The sequence below is a fragment of the Tigriopus californicus genome, chromosome 7 (assembly GCF_007210705.1).
Source record: "Tigriopus californicus strain San Diego chromosome 7, Tcal_SD_v2.1, whole genome shotgun sequence".
NCBI classification, from domain to species: Eukaryota; Metazoa; Arthropoda; class Copepoda; order Harpacticoida; family Harpacticidae; genus Tigriopus; species Tigriopus californicus.
In genome coordinates this window covers 6,891,793-6,912,711 of record NC_081446.1, presented here as the reverse complement: position 1 = coordinate 6,912,711, position 20,919 = coordinate 6,891,793, and the positions used below count along the sequence as shown (strand labels likewise).

General features: G+C 43.4%; 1 protein-coding gene across 1 annotated transcript in view; it reads left to right on the top strand.

Annotated features, from left to right (window-relative positions):
• Positions 1-9,290, top strand: part of LOC131883705 (agrin-like) — a 48,185-nt gene extending 38,895 nt beyond the window's left edge. Inside the window, exons 15-27 of the mRNA XM_059231226.1 lie at positions 145-288; positions 389-622; positions 978-1,103; positions 1,357-1,626; positions 2,357-2,717; positions 3,079-3,725; positions 4,333-4,879; positions 5,424-5,674; positions 5,893-5,974; positions 6,147-6,305; positions 7,146-7,338; positions 7,407-7,554; positions 8,768-9,290. Of these exons, the coding sequence (XP_059087209.1) occupies positions 145-288; positions 389-622; positions 978-1,103; positions 1,357-1,626; positions 2,357-2,717; positions 3,079-3,725; positions 4,333-4,879; positions 5,424-5,674; positions 5,893-5,974; positions 6,147-6,305; positions 7,146-7,338; positions 7,407-7,554; positions 8,768-8,928 (3,323 nt within the window). The 3' untranslated portion in view covers positions 8,929-9,290. The remainder of the gene's footprint in view (positions 1-144; positions 289-388; positions 623-977; positions 1,104-1,356; positions 1,627-2,356; positions 2,718-3,078; positions 3,726-4,332; positions 4,880-5,423; positions 5,675-5,892; positions 5,975-6,146; positions 6,306-7,145; positions 7,339-7,406; positions 7,555-8,767) is intronic.
• The last annotated feature ends 11,629 nt before the right edge of the window (positions 9,291-20,919 follow it).

Here is a 20,919-nt window from a genome sequence, read left to right as displayed (position 1 = left end):
ACAAACAAAACAAAAAAACACGCCCTTCATACCATCTTATGAACAAGCTAGGCCCGTTTCTGTATCAGGCTTGCCCATAATTGGTTGTATGTATGTTCCAAGTTCCTTCTTGAATCTGATGGAGGATCTGCCTCTCCTTTTCAGCTTGTAGCTGCTCCCCATTCGGTTCGGTTCGGAGCGATTGTGAACAAACCTCGGGGCGATGTGTGTGCAAGCCAGGCATTCTTGGACCTAAATGTGATACTTGCCCAGATGGAATGAAAGTCTCTCCAATCGGCTGTGATGGATGTAAGTTGGCATCATGCTCAGAACTTTTTTTCTTCTACTTATGATTGGGGTAGATGCGTTGGTCCAGTCTTTCATCATGGTTACGCTTGTGTTCTTCCAGTGTACTTCCCCTTTGGAGTTGAGACAAAAAAGTGCGGAAACGAGACGTGCAATTATGGTGCTCAATGCTCGGATGAATTGACTTGCACGTGTGATATCGAATGCCCTCCTGACACTCAATTGACTCCTGTTTGTGGCAACGACGGCAACACCTACCGATCCGAGTGCCAGTTGCTCCAATATTCGTGTCGTTACAAGAAACACGTTCTCATTACCTCCTACACGCCTTGTCGAGGTAAGAAAGACTCTGCTGCATGGGGCTCAATTCAGTTCCCTGAACTTCCATCGTGATGATTTCAATCTAATAGTGCCATGCATGCTGAACAGCCATAGAGGATAGTACGGCTAGTAGAAAGTGAGTCCTCAACGTACGGTCACGAAACGAACCAATAACTATTTCCCAATCAACTTTTGTTGTACTTTTCCAATATAATTGAAGTGAAAACACACAAACACATACATTGAATTGGTTATTTTCAATGCTTCAAAGTCACGTTGCTGTCCTCGTAACCACTTGATTCCTAATCCTTCTCATTCCTGATCATTACTAACGTTTCTTTGTTTTCTGTTAATCTTTGGCCTCATTGAAGAAGGGCGACCTCCATACACCTTTTCGCAAGCCTTTAGCACGATGAGCCCCTCTCATGCTAACTACGTTCCCTTTGATCAATTCTCCACGGATCTGTCACCCAAACCAACTTCTGACAGATATCCAGGTAACCGAGCATGCATCATGAGAGTTTGAAGGTCTTCCATTCATTCCGACGACCAAGTATGCTTGCTCCCTATTAACTTATTTGCACTCGGGTTCCGGCTTCAAAATGAAGCACTTGGCTCATATTGAAAATGGCCTTTGCACCACCCACACCCACCAACCCGTCCACCGTTCCTCTATGTGGATCTAGCCATCTATCCGTCGTTGCACTCACTTAGCCACACACACACACACGCACCGTTCCTTTGTTCTAGATGCACCGTATTCCTTGTATAAATCCACTCGGCACATTTCGTCCTCGATATCGTCTTTCGCGACCCGCAGTCTCGACCTCGACGGTACGGCCTATGAACTCCAGGCGTTTGCTCCTACACCCACGTCCATCCACGTGTATGGTCTCTTGGGAGACGTCTGTCTTCACAGGAGTGATTGCACGGTGTCTTATTCGATATGCTGGAACCGACGATGCACTTGCCCGCCCCGAAAGTTTGTTCCTAGCCCGGATGGTCGGGTCTGCACATTCGGTATTTGCACTACTTCATATGTCTTTGACGTGGCCAGAAGTATCCACGTAGGAAATGGTAGATGTCTGTTTGCCGGTCTATCTATCTATCTCTCTGCGAAAATTCATGGTGCAAGTAGGCACCTTAGTGTCAGGCCTCATTTATCCGCAGGTCTTTTTATGAGACAGTCGCTCATTGAAAAACATTGGAAATCTCGACTTATGCAAAAGCGTCTGGCAGGAAGTTGGAAAGCAGAGATGTCCTCATTAAGATAGCAACCACGGAGAAGGATTACTATGTAGATGATTTGTTGATTTCCTCAACATGTCGAAGAGACGCTTTTTTGTGCTGTTAATTCTGAAACGTTGCATTCAAAGATGAGTGTGAGTATTTCAGAAATGCCACAATTCCTATAGAATTTCAATAGGAACGTTTTTGAGCTTGGTTATAGCAATCAATGGTGATCTAGGTACAATCTAGTTGCTTTAATCCACATAAAACGGAAAATCGAGAACGCTATTAAACCACCAACAAGTACTACATTATACAAGATTAGCAGCAAGTTTTCAGTGAGTTTTCAAACAGACATGAAAACAAAACTCTGACATGAAAGCCAGCGTGAAATTGTGCACACTTTTAACTGTTTCTTCTCTTTTTCTTGCGTGAAACTTGGCCTTTCCCGTTAGATAGATACCTAGATAGATAGAAGGATACATGTTGCAGCCTTAAGACACATTGGCATTCATTTCAGCTCCAAACAATGTGGATGACCTTCAAAACAATCACCCAGTCATGTTCGAAGAGAGCCCTTGTGCACACAATCCCTGTTTTGGTGGTGGAACATGCGAGGAACATGATGGGACTTTCACTTGTTTTTGCCCTTCAAACCGCATTGGAGATCGCTGCGAGCGAGAGCTGTCGGAGAGCGATGTTCAAGTACCGTCCTTTGATGGGAGGCTCTCATATGTGGAGCTGGAACCGCTTGAAAATGTTGAGCACAAATTTAGTTTGGAGATTGAATTCAAAGCTCGAGCCATCAACGGGATTCTGATCTACGCTCAAGAAAAGCCGAACGGATTAGGCGATTTCATCTCCGTTGCTCTGATTGACGGGTAGGAACATGCGTGGAACACACCTTTTCTTCCCTCTGTATATGGATGGCTTCAGGATGTCTGTAGCTAGAGATGAAGAATTCTACGCATGCACAGTACGTGAAGTACTACTTGATTGTCTACATGCGTGCAACCGAACTCTTCAAACGATTTTCGTTATCGACCTTGTAAGCATAAATTGGCAACATTCTGAACTTGAAATATTTGGAAAGAAGATATAAGGCTAAAGAGATGATAAATGTGGGGATGGGCTTTGGAGCACTACAAAAACAAGGTCTGGAAAGGCACGAGTTCACGATATCCTTGTGCATCCGATGTTATTCTCGTCTGATCCCACTTTCTTATCTTGTCAATTTTCCAGTCACGTGGAGTTTCGGTACAATTTGGGCAGTGGCGTGGCAGTAATGCGAACGATGAAAAAGATCTCTCTGAATCACTGGCATCGTGTTCAAGCCAAACGATGGCACAAAGATGGAATGCTCAAGCTCGATCATCATGAAAATGTGGATGGCTCTTCACAGGGGACTCAGCGATCTCTGGATATTGCAGGGGCCTCTTTTGTGGGTGGCATGCCATCTCTACCATCCTCGCAAGTGCTCCTCAATGTTGACCTGAGTGCATCCAATTACGCCTTCGAAGGGTGCATCCGTAAATTTAAATTGGGCTACAGGGAAGTCAAAGTGCAATCCGCTTCCGAGCCCTCCAGTGTTCGCCGGGTGGGCTTAAGGGAGTGCAGTGAGGGTCTCCAAGGAGGCACCGACCCTATGCGGGCGGCCTGCTCTGCGCATCAATGTGATAATGGAGGCACTTGTGTCCCAATGGATGGCCAGGTTCAATGTCTTTGTCCGCCCAACTATTATGGGGAACACTGTCGAGACGTCATTGAAGACCAGCTCTGTGCTTCATCGCCGTGTCTCAATGGAGGCACTTGCAGCGAGTCTCCTAGCCGACATGACTTTTATTGTATGTGTCCTTTGGACGCGACCGGACGATTCTGTGAATTGAAAAGTAAGGAATCCTTTCGCTATCCCTAATTAACCTTGGTATCGAACTGGCATTGCTATTCCTGACAATCCCGTTTTTGCCCTACTAACCTTGCACACATCTCTTGTTCTCTTTCTCTTACGATCTCTCTGTATCTCTCTCTTTCCCTCTCTCCATCTCTCTCTCTATCGCGCTCCTTCACCTCATCGGTAATTCTTCGCCAATGCTACGCCACATTATTTCCTATTTGTTCCTTTTGCACCCACAATAGCAATTTAGGCTTAATTTCCCTCAGTGGTTCGAATGAAGCGGTTGGGGAATTTCGACAAAAAGCCTTTCTTGTTAATACTTGTACACTACTACATGCTCACCCGTCTCCTGCGTACTTCCTCCTTCCAAACCCTGCTAAAGCCTTCCCTCTCTGCTCACCCAAGCCCCCTCAAGCCCATCCAACCACCCAGCACATCTCATTAACACCCAACTCACATGAATGCGGTCTGCAGTGGAGTAACACCAAGGTCAAATCTAAGGCCGAACTCGCAGCTAACTAACCCTCTGTACAGTTTTACTGCGTTATGAGTGCGAGTGAAGACCGAACCCGTCTGAGAACAATGTCCATCTTTCTCAACAGCCTACCAGCCTCCTGTTCTTCCTTCAACAACAGCCACCTCGACCACAACAACGAGCCCCTCATTGGTTTCGCAACCACCCTCAATGAACCCTATTCATGGCCAGGGACCGGTTGTGGTCCACAATGAAGTGTACAGCACGACAGCTTCGGCCTCGTTCTTTGTGCCTCGTTTTTCGGGGAACTCGTTCCTCGAACTGCCTACCTTGCGCCATGTCGGCAAAAGTTTCCAAATCGAGGTTTGGTTTCTATCCCTCAAGCCTGAAGGCATGCTCCTTTACAATGGCCAAAACTCTAATGGCCATGGGGATTTTCTGAGTTTGAATCTAGTGGATAGTCACGTCCAGATGCGATATGATCTCGGCAGTGGTCTAGCCAACCTTACCACTTTGGAACAAATCACCTTGGGGGAATGGCACGCAGTGAAGATCACTCGGAACGGACCGCATGGAACAATCCAGTTGGATCAAGGCTCACTCGTGAGCGGAGCCTCGTTTGCCCCACTCACCGAGCTAAATCTCGAGCTTCCCCTTTTCCTTGGTGGATTCAGGTAATGTTTAACCTTCTTATCTTTTACTTTTCAGTCTCAGGATTAAAAACAGCACCTCATTTTTTTTTAACAATGTACATGAAGTTATAGCGTAGCTGAGTATCTGGTTAGGTTCTCACAGTACTAATGGCTTTCTTCTTGCAAATCTTCAAATCGGATTGCCCACTCACGAGGCATAATTCAAGACCCGGATTTGTGTTTCTCGTGATTTAGAGACTGTCGACAGATTGAAAAAGACACCGACGAGCAAACCTCGTTTGCAAACCAACCTAAAGTAATTCAATTCGTCTGGTTTCGAAGTGAATGCCTTTTGGCATGACAGAACTCCCCAGGCAAATCACTTCATTTCTCACGTGGTGACATACCTAAAAGAAGGTGCATGGAGCTCCCAACTACTGCGCACAGTGGGGTTGTCCCTTGGGAACAAATCAGATGGCACCCGTATCGTCTAGCTAGGCAAGACATCTACTATACCTACTATACATGTACCTATGAGCTGCAATTTGTACCCACCCTTTGCAAACTGTTATTTCCCTTAATTCAGGTTTTCTTATTCACTGAGTCGCGAATCGGGGATATTCTCCGGTCTGGATGGAGCCATTCAGCGACTGATCGTCAATGGCAATCTCATGGAAAACCTAATGGACCATGTTAAGGACTCTCAGAACATTGGCCACTATGTGGGTCCACCCTGTGAGCAGACCCCATGCCAAAATGGCGGAGTCTGTCGCCCATTCTATCGCTCGTATACTTGTAAATGCAGCGGGGGATTCGTGGGGCAAAATTGCGAAAAGGGTAAGTTGGGCCACATTTGACAGTTTTCCTAAGCAAGAAACGGATCCTTTTCCTTGGAATTGAAACAGAAAACTGGCAAGAATGGCGATCTTTGGGGCAGAGAGAGTCATGTTACGAGGCGCTTGGTGGCTCTCCCTTTGACATATGTACTACGAGTACATATACGAGAGATGCAGTGTTTCATTCAATGTTGAACAATATTCTTTATCCCCGTGCAGGAATTGGCCAATTCAACAAGAGAAGTGCCGTACTTTTTGATGGCCAAACCCATCTGTCGTTCATGAACAAAGTCAATAAGCTGTGAGTAACCGAAAAGAAGACATTCTAACATGAACTTGTGTGCCTAAGCCTAATCTCTATTTATTCTTTCTTCTCTTTCTTGTTGTTTCCTGTCTTCTAACCATCTCTAATCTTCCAACGGTTGCTTCCATTTGCTTCCAAACATCATCCATTCTGCTATGTCTTGATTAAGGGGGCCAGACCTTGAACTCCCGGACTTTGAGATTGAGATGTATGATAAACAACCAAATGCCGAAGATATTTTTGATTCCGATCTCGATCATCTCTTCTCACTGAAGGAGTTCATGGACTATGGCGAAGACGATGATTTGCCAGCGGTGCATACTTCAGGGTAATAATTATCACCTTCTTCTTTTAACAAATCCAAACTAATGACTTCTTTGATTGATTTTCCTGCATTTGTCTGAACATAGAACGACATCTGTTATTTCTGCTAGTTTATCTTCTCAGTCTATTCTGTTTAAGGTTTTGGAACATTTCTGCCATCTAAAAATAAACAGTAGCACGGAGGTCAATACATGTTCAATTTGACCTACTGGTCCAACTAAATTAATCCCAAAGCGTGGTTTGAGCTTGTAAAGAAATTGGTAATTGAAAAACTGAAAATTAATTGAGACCTTAATTGTGGGTGATTTCTAATAGCTATTGAAAAATGTTGTCAAAAATGTTCTCGTTTATATTTCACCATCAAGACACCAGTCGGTCGAAAATTGATGGCAAGAACAAATCTAAAGGAAAAGGAAAGTTGGTGTAAGAACAAAACTTTCCAATGAAGATATAGCTCCCTTCAGTTTGCCTTCAATAATTCCCAGCGTTTCTTGTGAGCACACGAGACCGAAACCGACGACGCGAAGTACGATAATAAGAACCAATTCAATTTCACTTCTGAGAAGTATATCAAGTTTTTTTTGCCTCATTCTTGCGAATATGCAAAGCTGCTCAGATTTATGGCTTGTTGAGAACAGAATGGAAAGGCTCCAAACTTCGAGAAAAATCGAAATTGTCTGTTGTTATTGAAACCGAAACATCGCAAGAATGAAATAAAGAAAGCAAATCAAACCAGGTTGTACCACCAAAATATCGTTCTCTCTGCTCAGATCTTGGCCATAACAGAATTCAATTGAGTTCTGTATTATCTTTCTGACAGTTCTTGGCCTTAAATATGTTGCAGACGAACCAGTGAGAAGAACAATAAGTTCGCCCTCACCATCCGGACATCGGCAACCAATGGTCTTTTGATTTGGACCAGCCAAGGAGCTGCTCTTCGAGGCGATTATCTGGCCTTGGCCATAGCCAATGGATTTCCAGAGTTGAGTTTTCGCTTGGGGAAACATGAAGCGGACGCATTCACGATCAGAGCAAAGGTATTTAAAGTCTCTTAGTTGGCGGGAGAGGCTTCGATCTAACTCCCATTTGGCCTTCTCCACAACAGAAACGCGTGGACGACGGGAAGTGGCACAAAATTCGCGTTTTCCGCAAACGCCGTATCGGCGTGCTTCAGATTGACGATGACAAGCCAGTTCGTGGGCGTGCGGAAAAGGGGGCATCCGTTCTGAATACGGATGGAAAAGTGTGGATTGGTAAGAGAGTTCAAAGAATAAAGCAAGGATTCCTTAATCAAGAACATTGAACTTGATTGAACTAAAGAGTTGATTCATGCACAGGATATTTTGAAAAATAGTCCTCCTTTTGGGCTATAGGATATCATATCGGTTCAACGAGCTCAGAGGTCACAACGGGCCAGACTTGAGTCGTTCGAGGCCAGTCATTGTCTCAATATGCCGGATTGTGAACCAGACACCCAATCTAATCATTATTCACAATGAAAAATATTAATCCTACAATTTGGTTGTCAAAGGTTGACGTCGTCCTTTAGCGATCTCAGCCATTCATCTATTTCGCCACCGTAGTCCTTTGCATCTCAAACTCTAGCAAGCACACTGTATAGTTATAAAATGTGCAGGACGCCATACGACTTGCTGTCAAATTCAAAATGCATTCGCTTCATGCCTTTTCAATAAGTGGCTTCATAGCTGAGGTTGCTAAAATTGAGATATAGCATGGTCCATTTTGTACAGCTTTTGCAATGATCAATTTCTTCTACTGCTGACCAATATTGAATCATTTCCATTATGCCCAAGCATGTTGACGCCACCCATTCCAAATTTATATTTAGAGAGAGTGATGTTGTTTTCCCTTTTTCAAAGACGGGGGAAGAACGCCAAGGAAATCAAAAATCCTTCTAGACCACGCCTATCCGTCCTTTACATCAGCTGAGTCTCAAAAGACTCAAGCCAATTTATACCTAAGAGTCGTCCAGAAGCTTTTGGATTGCAATTTCTTAGAACGCAACATCAGGTTATGGTAGGCCCGGGTAGCCTTGGGAAAAATGAAAATACTAGCTTAACCACGGTCAGCCGTCGGAGCAATCAAATTTAGCCAAAGGTGCCAAAATAGGCCTCGCCACATTTCAATCTTGGCAACCTCAGGTGTCACGCCAATGATTAAAAAAATGTAAGGAGAATGAATTTCGATTTTGAAGGCAACTCGTGCCAAAATAAACTCTGACCAACGGACATTGGTGCCTTCTTTTTAAAAGGCTAATATAGTCCGGTGTAGAGTTGGTACATATTTTTCACAATCAAAGAACCTGTTTGCTATGTCATCCGTTCATTGACTAACGGAATGAAAGTTTCAATTTGGAGGGAACAATGATACTTATTTAAAGAAGCATTAAAAATCATTAAACGAGAAAAAATGATCATGACAAATCAAGAGCATTGTTTTTTTCAGGTGGAAAGCTAACAATCCCATTTGGTCTTCCCATTCAATACTATCAAGGCTTCCAAGGTTGCATCAAGAAAATCAAAATCTTCCGCAAAAGGTTGGACTTAATTCGAGACGGAAATAACTCGAACATTCAGTTCTGCTCTACCCGCCATCCTAAAGCTTGATTTGTCCATTCCGGATACCAATTCAATTGAGGCCCATTTACTCAGCGGATGATTGTCAACATTGAAAATTCGCATCGTTCGTACTCACATCGTACAACTTAAAGACACTTGATCAAAGTGGGCTGTGACTTTTCCTCGTACCTGAAAAAATATGACTTGTCCAGGAATTTGGATAAATATTGGTAAATTTTACACGTGAATCAACCTTGCCATTACATAGGGTTTAGAATGATAGCGTTTAATGCGTTTAATGCGTTGTTGATGCCGGTGGTAATTAAGTTTATCATGATATCGTTTCATGCCAATAAACAAAATATTAGGATATAAACTTTCAAGTGACGGACCATTTTTATTGATGCGAATGATAAAAAGTCTACTTGGTTTTTTTTCGGGCTCAATCGTTTAGGTTCAAGAAAGAAGTTCGTTGAAGTAAGGGGTGGGGCCTCTTCTGATAATATGGTTTTCAGAAGTCGAAATATTAAATGCTAAACTAATAAATGTTGAATAAGGCCCTAATTTGTAGATTACGAATTTAATGATAAATTTGATTAGATATTGAGGAATTGGGGAGACATGTAGAGCTTCATATTTCACGCCAAAATGACAATGCCGAAAAACCTTTGGCAACCCTTTTTTCCACGGAATGTTGTTCATACTTGCCGAAACACTGATGTACGCCATTTATGATTTTTCACATTCGCAGATTGTGCTTTCCCATAAAATTTGAAAACAGCCTGATAGAAATTGAAATTTCTATAGGGCTGATTATGTGCTTGATAAAAAAATATTGGGGTCTTTTGATTGGACTAGTTTTCAAAACAAGGAATGAAAAAAAAGTATCTCAAATGCAAAAGTTCGTATAAATATAAAAAAATATTAACGAATCTTGACGAATGCAAAAGAATCGTTTGCATTTTTCTGCACACTGCAAAGGCGTAAAACTAACATGCTTTTAGCAAATAATAACAAATCTTAACATATTTTGCCTCCTTTAAAAACACATTTGTGACATTGTTTGAGTGAAACTCACGCGGCCATTGAAACTAGCCATCACATCGTCCGTACATAATTCCAATAGGCAGTGTTCTAGTCTGTATCATATTCGGACATTTAGGCAAGCACTGGTACCAGCAAACAAACTTGCCTGCCAGTGTCAGTGATGCAAAATTGGCGTTTCAAACTGGTTTTATCGAAGCTGACCTTTCCTCAATTACCAATGCGAAAGAGGGGTCAGCTTCTCAAAAACGTGTTTGAAGCCCCAAACTTGCAACCCCGACTCTGGTACCAGCAAACAAACGAACCTGCCAGAGCTTGCCTAAACGTCCCCATTGGTTCTACGTCTGTGCGTGTGGCTATCGGGTTTTATATACCGAAACAGGGGAATGAGTCATAATTGATAAAATATTTGCTCTCATAATGCGTTCGAATTTGCCGCTCTAGGGCACCCTTGAACGAAAGGCTGGTCAGGGATTGTTCAAAGTGCTGGATTACAAAGGGGCGCCATTATATCATGCCAAATAAGCCTTGTTCAGCCAGGCACAACCAATTCTACAGATTGTAAACATAGGCAAACAAAGACCCAAAACAATAGCTAATTGTGATGGTACCTATAACAGTGACTAAATGTTTGTTATTGTTTCAAGACTTCTAATATCTATCTACATTTGTCAATGAAAAACCAAAACAAGGGTTTTGTAATAATAACTTTTTGGTTTTAGCACAAATCACAATATTAATCCACTTACAAGATGTAATAACACAATACCTTCAAAATTGTTCTTGACATAAATTATCAGCAGCTCTAGTTGAATGCTCAAATCACACAAATTAACGCATTTAAGACGCAAGTATACATTTAGGTTGAGTTTGCATCACTTTGAATATAGAAATGATCTAAACATCTCGCAAAGGAATTCTTAAGAAGATAAAATATTCCATGCATCAGAAGCAATTTACAATGTTTCTTTGTGCTATAGCAAAAATAATAGTTCCCATAACAGATATGAGACCCAAATTAAGGTTGTTATTATTATTCTTATTATAAAATATATGCCTACCATACTTTTCTCAAAAGTATTTTCATATTTTTCATAACAAAGCGAAACACCAGTGCAATTTGAAGTTAAAAAAAATTTTTTTTGCTCATGAAATAAATCGTTATTAGTAGAGAAAAATATGTCTCTCAATGACCTGCTCTAAATGCTCAATCAATTGGGTAACCGTGCTAAAATGTGCTCGAAAGCCGTGTTGGCTAAGAGGAAGGACTTCATTGACTTCAAGAAATTCAACAAGTTTGGACTTCATGATCTTCTCAAACACCCTTTCGCAATATTCGAAGTGAGAGAAATCGGCCTATAGTTACTGGGGAGCGACTTATCTCCCCATTTAAAAAGTGGAACAACGTGAGCTAACCNAAGTGAGAGAAATCGGCCTATAGTTACTGGGGAGCGACTTATCTCCCCATTTAAAAAGTGGAACAACGTGAGCTAACCTTAGTGAAGCGGGAAACTTACCCTGATCCAAGATGCAAGGCATCAAGTACGAGAAAACAGGAGCAAGAACCCGTGAGCATCTCATCAGAAACTGAGATGTCACATCATCAGGACCAGGAGAACTCGAAAGCCTCAAGTCCTTGATGGCCTCAAAAGTATCTTGATCTGTGACTATAAGATCATCTAAACGCTCAACTTGATTAACCTTGTCAATCTCAACAGACTCAGCTTCAGAGCAATGAGCTGTTGCTTCTGAACTCAGTGGGGTTGAAAACACCCTGGAAAACTGATCTCTTAGCATGTTAGCCATGGCCTCTACATTGCTAATAGCTTCCCCATCAATCTCAAAAGGCCCAACAGGGTGCTTCATTTTTCTCTTAGAGTTTGCATAAGAGAAAAAAGCCTTCAGATTTGACCTGACCTCCTGAACTACCTTACTCTCAGTTTGTAACTGGTCATTTTCGATGGAGGCCTTAATCTTACTCTGAACTAGGTCTAACTTCTTGTGGAAACTACCCACAATTACTGGATTTGAAGGGCTCTTCAGTCTTTTTGCTAGTTTGCAACTCTTTACGAACAAAGTCTTGCTATATTTTGGAATTTTTGTCCCTGTCCCACCCTTGAAAACACATTCAGAGATTGCTAAACTGGAGCAAACTTACTTTAAAACTGAAACTAATTCAGCAATATGAAAACCCTTGAAAACACATTCNCTGGAGCAAACTTACTTTAAAACTGAAACTAATTCAGCAATATGAAAACCCTTGAAAACACATTCAGAGATTGCTAAACTGGAGCAAACTTACTTAAAAACTGAAACTAATTCAGCAATAAATGGCTTTTAATAATTTCCCATCCAAGTTATATCCTCGTTGGCAAAAATCCACTTTGAAGGAATTTCTGCCACTTTCTGCCACCATTTTCTGCCAGGTGGTTAAACCTCTTCAAAGTCAAACCTTACCATCGCTGAATGGGGATGGTTGGGTTTGGGAAATGGGTTGGGCAGCTAATTTGAATAGGAACGAGCTTTAGGAATAGGGGTGGGGCAAGGAATATTAAGGAGGAGAGTGTTTATAGGAATATGGGTGGATTGGGTATTCGAAGGAAGAGGAAGGAATTGGGAGAGAGGATGGGAGGTAGGAGGAGAGAGAGGGAGGAAGTTAAATGGGTTAAGGAAGGGGGGTGGGCTGGGATTAGTTTTAGGAATAGGGTCAGCTCTAAAACTACGAAACTGAACTTGTCTGTACCTTTTCTTCCTTTGCGTCCCTTCTAAATGGACAGAGGTACACCGTATATTAAAGTACGTCTTAAGTCTCCTAGATTGACGGCACATGTATGGGTGGAAAAACTTTTGAACATCCCTTCTTCCTATTGTTTTTCTCAAGGGCGAACTTGAGAAGTTTTTGACACCATTTAGGTTGGTCAAATTGGAAGCCGTTTCCTTCTTCAGGACAAGGCTGCTTCCGGTAAACAGGACAGACTGTTTCCTCTACAAATTTCTTTTCCTGCCCTAATTCAAGAGAAGCTACTACTTCCAACTCTACAGTGGTCAAATCAGTCGACTTCTCAACTAATGGGTGAGCTTGTTCTTCAAGCAGAACCCTGGTTTCATTGACCCAAACAGCTAAAGCCTCTGTAATAAACGGCTCATCAACTACAGAAAGATCCTTCCTTGCTAACCAAGTCCAAACATTGGCTTGCCTCTTTGCTGACTTTTCCACAAATACTCGTAGCTTCCATCATGAATACAGAGGAACTATCAATGAGCAGCAAAATCAAGAGATCAAGAAAAAGAAGAAAACCAAAAGGCTAAAAGGCTGATATGCAGGACAACGAAGCAAGGTAGGAATAAATTACCTCACACCAAACTAAACATAGAAATCTAAGATGGAGATGGCAAATAAGAAGTAAGGGTCAGAGAAAAGCAAGGAATCAAGAGCATATGTAAGCTAGGAAACACAAAAACACAGAAATAAACTCAACAAACTGATCTACAGTAACACAGAATGAAATCAATGCACTAATGAACAATAAATTCTAACTGTCAAGGACCAATAAAATCAAACTAAAGAACTACACATAACGATTTGGAACTAGAGATATTACAATTTACAAATCAGAGAGAAACTGCTAAAGCTAAACATATATCAAAGAGCAATAAACTTATTAGGTTTTTAAGTAATTACGTCTTACCAAAGAGCCGTGAAAAACCAAACCAAATTGAGTGAATGAATAGCAATTCCCATTCATTCACCCACACACAAACACCATGAACACAACACGTGCACAGCAACCAAGGAGGGACAGAGGAAGTCACACCTTGGTTCGAAATTCCTGGGAGATAAGAACAGCAACAAACTAAATGCGACTGTTCTCAGCGGGCTCCAAAACAGGCATGAAAAAGGTGTACTCCGAAGGCGAGATTCGAACCCCGTTCTTTGGGAAACCATGTTGTGCCTTTAGCGGAGCGATGGCAAAGTTCGACTTTGAAGGAATTTCTACCACTTTCTGCTACCATTTTCTGCCAGGTGGTCAAAAATGGCTTTCAATGATTTCTCATCGTTGCTCTAGCGGCTGCATTAGACCACTCGGCTACCGTTGTTCCTTTGCCCCGACAAATCGTTTTTTTTTTTTGTAGATTTACCGTGTTTCAATCGTGTGCAGGATAACCGGCATCTCTGTCCCCTCAACGATGTACTCTCACACACTCGCCGCCATTGATACCTCTTCTCGACGTCTAATAGGAGATATAATGTTGATGCCCTCCTCCTCCTCAACCAATAAGTACGATCTGCTGAAAACACGCTTCATTAGTTCATTCGGCTCCACTCCAGAACAAAGGATCCAAAGGATACTGGACCTACCCAACTTGGACCCTGTGGAAAGACCCTCGTTATGGTTGGCCCGATTGCGATCCATAGCTGGTTCGCGTACAAACCCCCGCCTTTAACCGCAAACCTGCTACACCGATTTCCAAATCAAGTTCCAACCACCATAGACAAGGACCAAAATACAAAAAGAACAATAGTGGCGGAGGTCATGTCAACGAGTTATCATCAGACTTCGAAAAGTTCGATAGTTTGCCCAAACATCACTCAATTTCGGGGGAAGACCAGGCCGGCTTTCAGTAAACCCCGCGGGAGCTGGCCTTTCCCTTAGCAACAGTGGGGTATATCGCCTCTTTTTCGTTCAGGACTTACGATCCCGTCATAAATACCTGATAGATTCTGGGGCAGAGGTATCTGTAGTTCCTGTCTCACCCGCTGAGCGTCAAAGCCTTCCACGCTTTCCTTAACTGCTGCTAATAAAACGAAGATTAAAACTTGGGGCTATCGCAACATATCTCTTCAACTGGGACCAAAAGTCATTAACTGGAGATTCATCTGTGTTGAAGTTGAAAATCCGATTCTGAGTAGTGACTTCTTGCGTGCCTCCGGCTACCTTTTGGATGTGACACGAGCCCTACTACACCCGGATTGTCCAAATTCTTCCATTAGATTATCCTCCGCTGGCTCATGTCTAGGTTCAGTGCCTGGTCTGGTGTGCTTCGCTGTTGCACAGAGTAATTTCCTTCGTTTATTGGGCGAATTCCCCGCAATTACGACTCCCACCTTCAACACAACCTCCGTCAGCCATGGTGTTACTCACTTTATCGAAACTTCAGGTCCGCTACCTCATGCAAAACCAAGGCGGTTAGATCCCAAAAGGCTCGATGCCGCCAAAGTAACAATGGAAGAAAATGTTAAATTGGGCATCTCTAGACGGTCAAAATCATCTGTTGCGAGTCCGATAGTAATGGTTCCGAAACCGAATGGTGCTTGGAGAATTTGCGGAGACTACACTACCCTAAATGCTGCTACAAGACCTGACAAATATCCCTTACCCCACCTGTTGGATTTTGATGCAAGTTTGCATGGTACCCATGTACTCAGCAAAATAGATCTACTAAAAGGATATAATCAAATACCTGTTGAATCATCCCATGTGTACAAAACCGCTGTGACGACTCCCATGGGACTTTTTGAGTACCCGAGGATGCCGTTTGGATTGAGAAACGCTGGAAACACCTTCCAGCGCATGATGGATGCAATCTTTGGTGACCTTCCTTACGTCTTCTGTTATTTAGACGACCTTCTTATTGCGAGCACAACCTCAATTGAACACAAAGCTCATTTAAGAGAGGTTTTCTCAAGACTCTCTACCCATGGCCTTGTACACAGCCCCGAAAAGTGTGTATTTGCTAAGGATGGACTTTCTTTCCTTGGTCATTGGGTTGCACCTAGTGGCGCCTCACCACTCCGTGAAAAAGTTGACGCCCTACAGAACTTTCCCCTACCGAGCACTGTCAGAGGACTACAAGAATTTCTCGGGCTGATAATTTTTTATCGACGTTTCGTACCCAAAATCGCCGAAACCCTACTTCCCCTTTACCAAATTCTGAAAGCGACAGGAAGGGCCAATTGTAAGGCCAGCAGAGCTCCCCTGCCTTGGAACCCTGGAGCTGTTACTGCCTTCAACAACGCCAAGACTGACTTAGCTGATACGACACTCCTAGTTCACCAAGACCCAACGGCTGAACTTGCCCTCACTACAGATGCTTCCAATGTAGCAGTGGGTGCCGTTTTGAAACAGCGGTCCAAAACTCCAGGATCAATGTGGCAACCGTTGGCTTTTTTCAGCAAAAAGCTCCGAGATCCAGAACTGCACTACAGTACTTATGATCGTGAGATGTTAGCCATCAAGTTGGCCTTAAGGCACTTTCGATGGCAACTAGAAGCAAGAGAGTTCACCGTTTTTACAGACCACATGCCTTTAACTTTCGCGCTCCTTAGAAAATCGCAGCCTTGGACAGCCCGACAATTACGAACCATAGCCGAACTAAGTACCTACTCTATGTCAATAAGGCACGTATCTGGGAAGTCTAATTTCGTGACCGATGCGTTATCTCGAGCCCCCCACAGAGACTCAACGACGTTTGTTTCAAATATTAGAGTATAATATTAGAATATTAAATCCGACCCGGATTTCCTCATAGTGCAAACCAAAAAAACTGGACTTGTCTGGCAAACCATCACTGTTGGTCCAAATAGTTCAGTGTTATGTGATGTATCGACTCCTCGCCCTAGACCATGGGTACCAGAAACTTTCCAAAGAAGGGTTTTTGATGCAATACACGGTCTAAGTCATCCCTCTATACCCACCACGGTCAAAATGATTTCGGATCGCTTTGTTTGGCATGGTATGAAAACTCTTTGCAGAAAGTGGGCAAGAGAGTGTTTGGATTGTCAACGATCAAAAATTCAGCGCCACATTAAATCTCTGCCTGGGTACTTTCCCGTTCCTAATGACCGTTTTGCCCAAATTCACATTGACCTTGTTGGCCCTCTACCTTGTAGCCAAGGCTTTACTCATCTCCTCACCATTGTTGACCGCTATACTCGCTGGCCTGAGGCCATTCCTCTTGCCTCAACAGACACAATGACCGTTGCCAGAGACTTCTTGGTCAACAACTGGATCTCTCGATTTGGAGTCCCAACGAATCTCACTTCTGATAGAGGAGCCCAATTTACTAGTCGACTGTGGGACAATCTAGGTCAACTCTATGGCACGTCGCTTCATAGAACAACCGCTTACCATCCTTGCGCCAACGGACTCATTGAACGCTTTCATGGACATCTGAAGTCAAGTTTAAAGGCAGTTTTGAACTTATCTGGAGCAATGTGGGCGGACCATTTACCTTGGGTCCTCCTCGGAATACGGACTGCTCCCAAAGAAGACCTCGGTGTGTCATCAGCAGAGATGGTTTTTGGAACCCCAGTTGCTGTGCCAGGCGATTTCCTTCCATCATCGACCACTCCAAATGCCCCTTCAGATCATATCAAGCGCCTACGTGAGGTAGTGGGAAAGCTTTCCCCCCTTCCCACTAGTCGTCATTCGCCAGTTACCTCCTTCCGACCCAAAAGACTGGACAGTTGTCCATATGTTTTTGTACGCCGTGGACCTCAACCCGTACCTCTGCAACCCCCTTATTTGGGACCATATAAGGTCCTACAATCTGGCGAAAAGACCTTCAAGCTCGACTACGGTGGAAAGGAAGAAATCATCTCTGTAGATCGCCTAAAACCTGCTCATGTTGATAATTCCACACCTGTGCCATTGGGAACTGTGCCTCGCCGGGGTCGCCCCCTCTTGCTCAGCCTCCTCATGAAACCCCTGCCACCTCTCATCCCTTGCTTCCTCCCACCGAACCCCAGCGTCCCAATCCCCATAGAGAGTCCCGTCCTTTATGTTTTCGGGATTCCTAGTTTGTTGTTATCATTTGTAATCTCGTTATTTATGTTAAATCCCCGATCACTTCATTGGGGGGAGTTACGTAGCAGATGGTCACACTGGGAGAGAATAAGCAGTTGGATCGTAATCTCGCTTTACTGTCATTGCATGACATTTTAAAATTGTGTAATTGTAACGACCCAAAATCTACAAAATTACTTGATACTAATTCCTTTTTAAGCTTCCAGAATGGCCTGAAATTCTTCGTTTATCTCATAACAGCTGAAGAACCTTCAAGCTCAACAGAAATTGCCATTTTTACTAATTCCATCTAGCATATTTTGATCAAAGAAAGTCAGGGTTGAAAATTGTGTTTGCTCTTAACCGCTCTGAAGGTGTTATTGGCAAGGATGAGAAATCATTGAAAGACATTTTTGACCATTTTGCCAACGAGGATATAACTTGGATGGGAAATTATCAAAAGCCATTTTTGACCACCTGGCAGAAAATTGTGGCAAAAAGTGGCAGAAATTCCTTCAAAGTCTAACTTTGCCATCGCTGCAATGAGTAGATCCTAGTCCGAAGTGACATCAATGAGCGTAACTGCTAAATTTGGATTCTCAGGATTAATAAGACGCTGTCCCCAGACATCAAGAAGAATCCAGATGCTCGTATAAATCGTTTCCTGGGAATAGGCTTTCAACATTTGCAACAATGAAAGTCCAAACGAAAGGCTCATGACCAAGAACAACAGTTTGTTTGTGGACACACCACGTTGGCATTTTTGATTTATTGGCTGAGGTGAGATGGTGAATGAAGGGTTTGTTTTTGTGGCAGAAGTGACAGGTACAACAGAAACCTCGGCGCCAGAGTCAACGAGGTATTGGCATTTGGATCTGGAATCCTGGGCATAAAAGAATACGTAAAAGCTGCTTCCAGCTGATGAGGGGCCAAAAATCAAGGGGCTTATTGAAGGTTGGCCATAACTTCCTCTGAATAGAATTTGGGTTCATATTCATGCCCGACAACTTGTTCTTCAAGGCCACTCACTCATTTGTCCCTATGTTGACGTTTACTTTTGTTTATCCCCTTGCCGGGATTTAGATGACGTTGATCAGTTTTTAAAGAATGAGTTGCGTTTTCACGAGCTGAAGGCACAGACCATATAATGACTAGACCTCGCATAGCGCGAGGAAAAATGCGAACACTTGCCTTCATCAGCTGGTACATAAATTTTGGTGTACAGTGACTCATGCTTTTTCATCCGCCAGCGTGGCCAGATTCAGTGTGAGCTTGTCACTGATAGCGTTCGTTGAAGGCCCAGTGATTGTAGGTCGTTACTACTGATCAGGCAGTCACCCTCCTCTTTTTTGGTGTACAGAGTTGTTGACTTGAAATCCACTTTCCTCTGCACTGATGTCGGGCCAATGCGACATCTAGTCATTATATGATCTGTGGCTGAAGGACATGCTTTGAAATGACGGGCGAGTTTGCACGGATGAACGCATGACCAAACGTTGAAACCGTGTTCTTGGTGAAAAGGACAAATTCCATCTTGCTCGTCTGGCAAGATGAATCGCACAGACCTTTTGCAACCCAGATTGGGTACAACGCCAAAGATCGCCTGCAGCTGCAACAACTTCAACTATAAATGCTAACCCTTTAATATAGGACAGTTCACGAACAGGAGTAGGTAGTGTTCGCATTAGGACAACAAAGGGCCTGTAGATTCCAACGAACGTTCTTCTGGACCTACAGGACGCTCTAACCGAAGGTTGATTAAAGACTCGAATTTATAGGATACATAAATTAGGTTTTAATTCTTAACCCTCGACCATGAGGCTTGGTAGACTCAGGAAACGACAAAAACTTTCGACAGCATTACATCAGGGTGACAAAAGGTTGGGTCACAAATCAGGGTGTCGGGTCTGCAATTCGGCGATAACACCCTGCCCCCTCAATGACACACCGTGTCCGTTCTTCTCTAGAGATTGATCATGATGCAACTAAGAGGCAAAGTTTGTTAATGGGCCGGTCGTACACTCCCTGTTTTGTTCGTATTTTAACCACTCGAACCTTGCCATCAGGACCTGGGAAGCATTGCAAAACTCTTCCCATCATCCATTGATTTCGGGGCTGGTTGTTATCCACAGTCAGAACGAGGTCGTTAATTTTTAGATTGGGTGTACCTGTTTGCCACTTCTGTCTGCAGCGTAGATTATTCAGGTATTCTTCCTTCCAACGAGACCAAAATTGATCAGCCAGAGATTGAATCTTTTTCCATCGATCTCTTACAAATTTTTTTTGCCTGTAGTCTGGGAATTGATGTTCGACCCCACCCCGCAATCGCAGTAAGTGATTTGGAGTCAGTGCCTCCAAGTCGGAAGGATCTTCTGAGGAGGCGGTTAGGGGGCGTCCATTCATCACAGCCTCGACTTCACACAATAGAGTGCACAAGCTCTCATCCGTCAGTGCATGCGGCAGCTCTTTGAGCATGGCTCCCAAAATTTGCCGAGCAGTTCGAATGTTTCGCTCCCAGACGCCTCCATGATGAGAGGCACCAGAAGGGTTGAATTTCCATTGAATTCCTAAGAGTTTCACGGCATCCTCGATTCCTTCTTTCTGTAGCTGTTCGACGGCTTTTCTGAGTTCTATCTCGGCACCGTGGAAATTGGTTCCGTTATCGGAGCGTAGAAGCTTCACAAGGCCTTTCACTTCTGGCCATCATTCGCCTAAGAGCGTTGATACAAGAGTCCGTTCCAAGGGTGTGGGCCACCTCGAAATGGACTGCACGGGTGGCTAGGCATGTGAATATCACTCCGTACCGTTTTTCCAAGGACCGACCACGCTTCACCATGAAGGGTCCAAAATAATCCGTTCCCGAATTTTCGAAAGGTAGGCATGGGGTAACACGATCTTGTGGCAAATTTGCCATGATTTGTTGAAGAGCCTTGGCCTTAACCTTTCGGCATATCACGCAACTTCCCACTTCACTTCGGACCAACGCATTTGCTCGGAGAATCCACAATCTTTGTCGTAAGGCAGAAAGCACGGACTCTCGACCAAGATGGCCACATTCGCGATGAGCTGCTTGAACTAGAAGTCGGGATACTCTTGAGTTGCCGGGAAGAACGATTGGGTGCTTGAATTCGAATGGGATTTCCGCGTTCATCAGCCGACCTCCTGCTCTGATGAGATTTTCATACACAATTGGAGACACTTTTGTCAA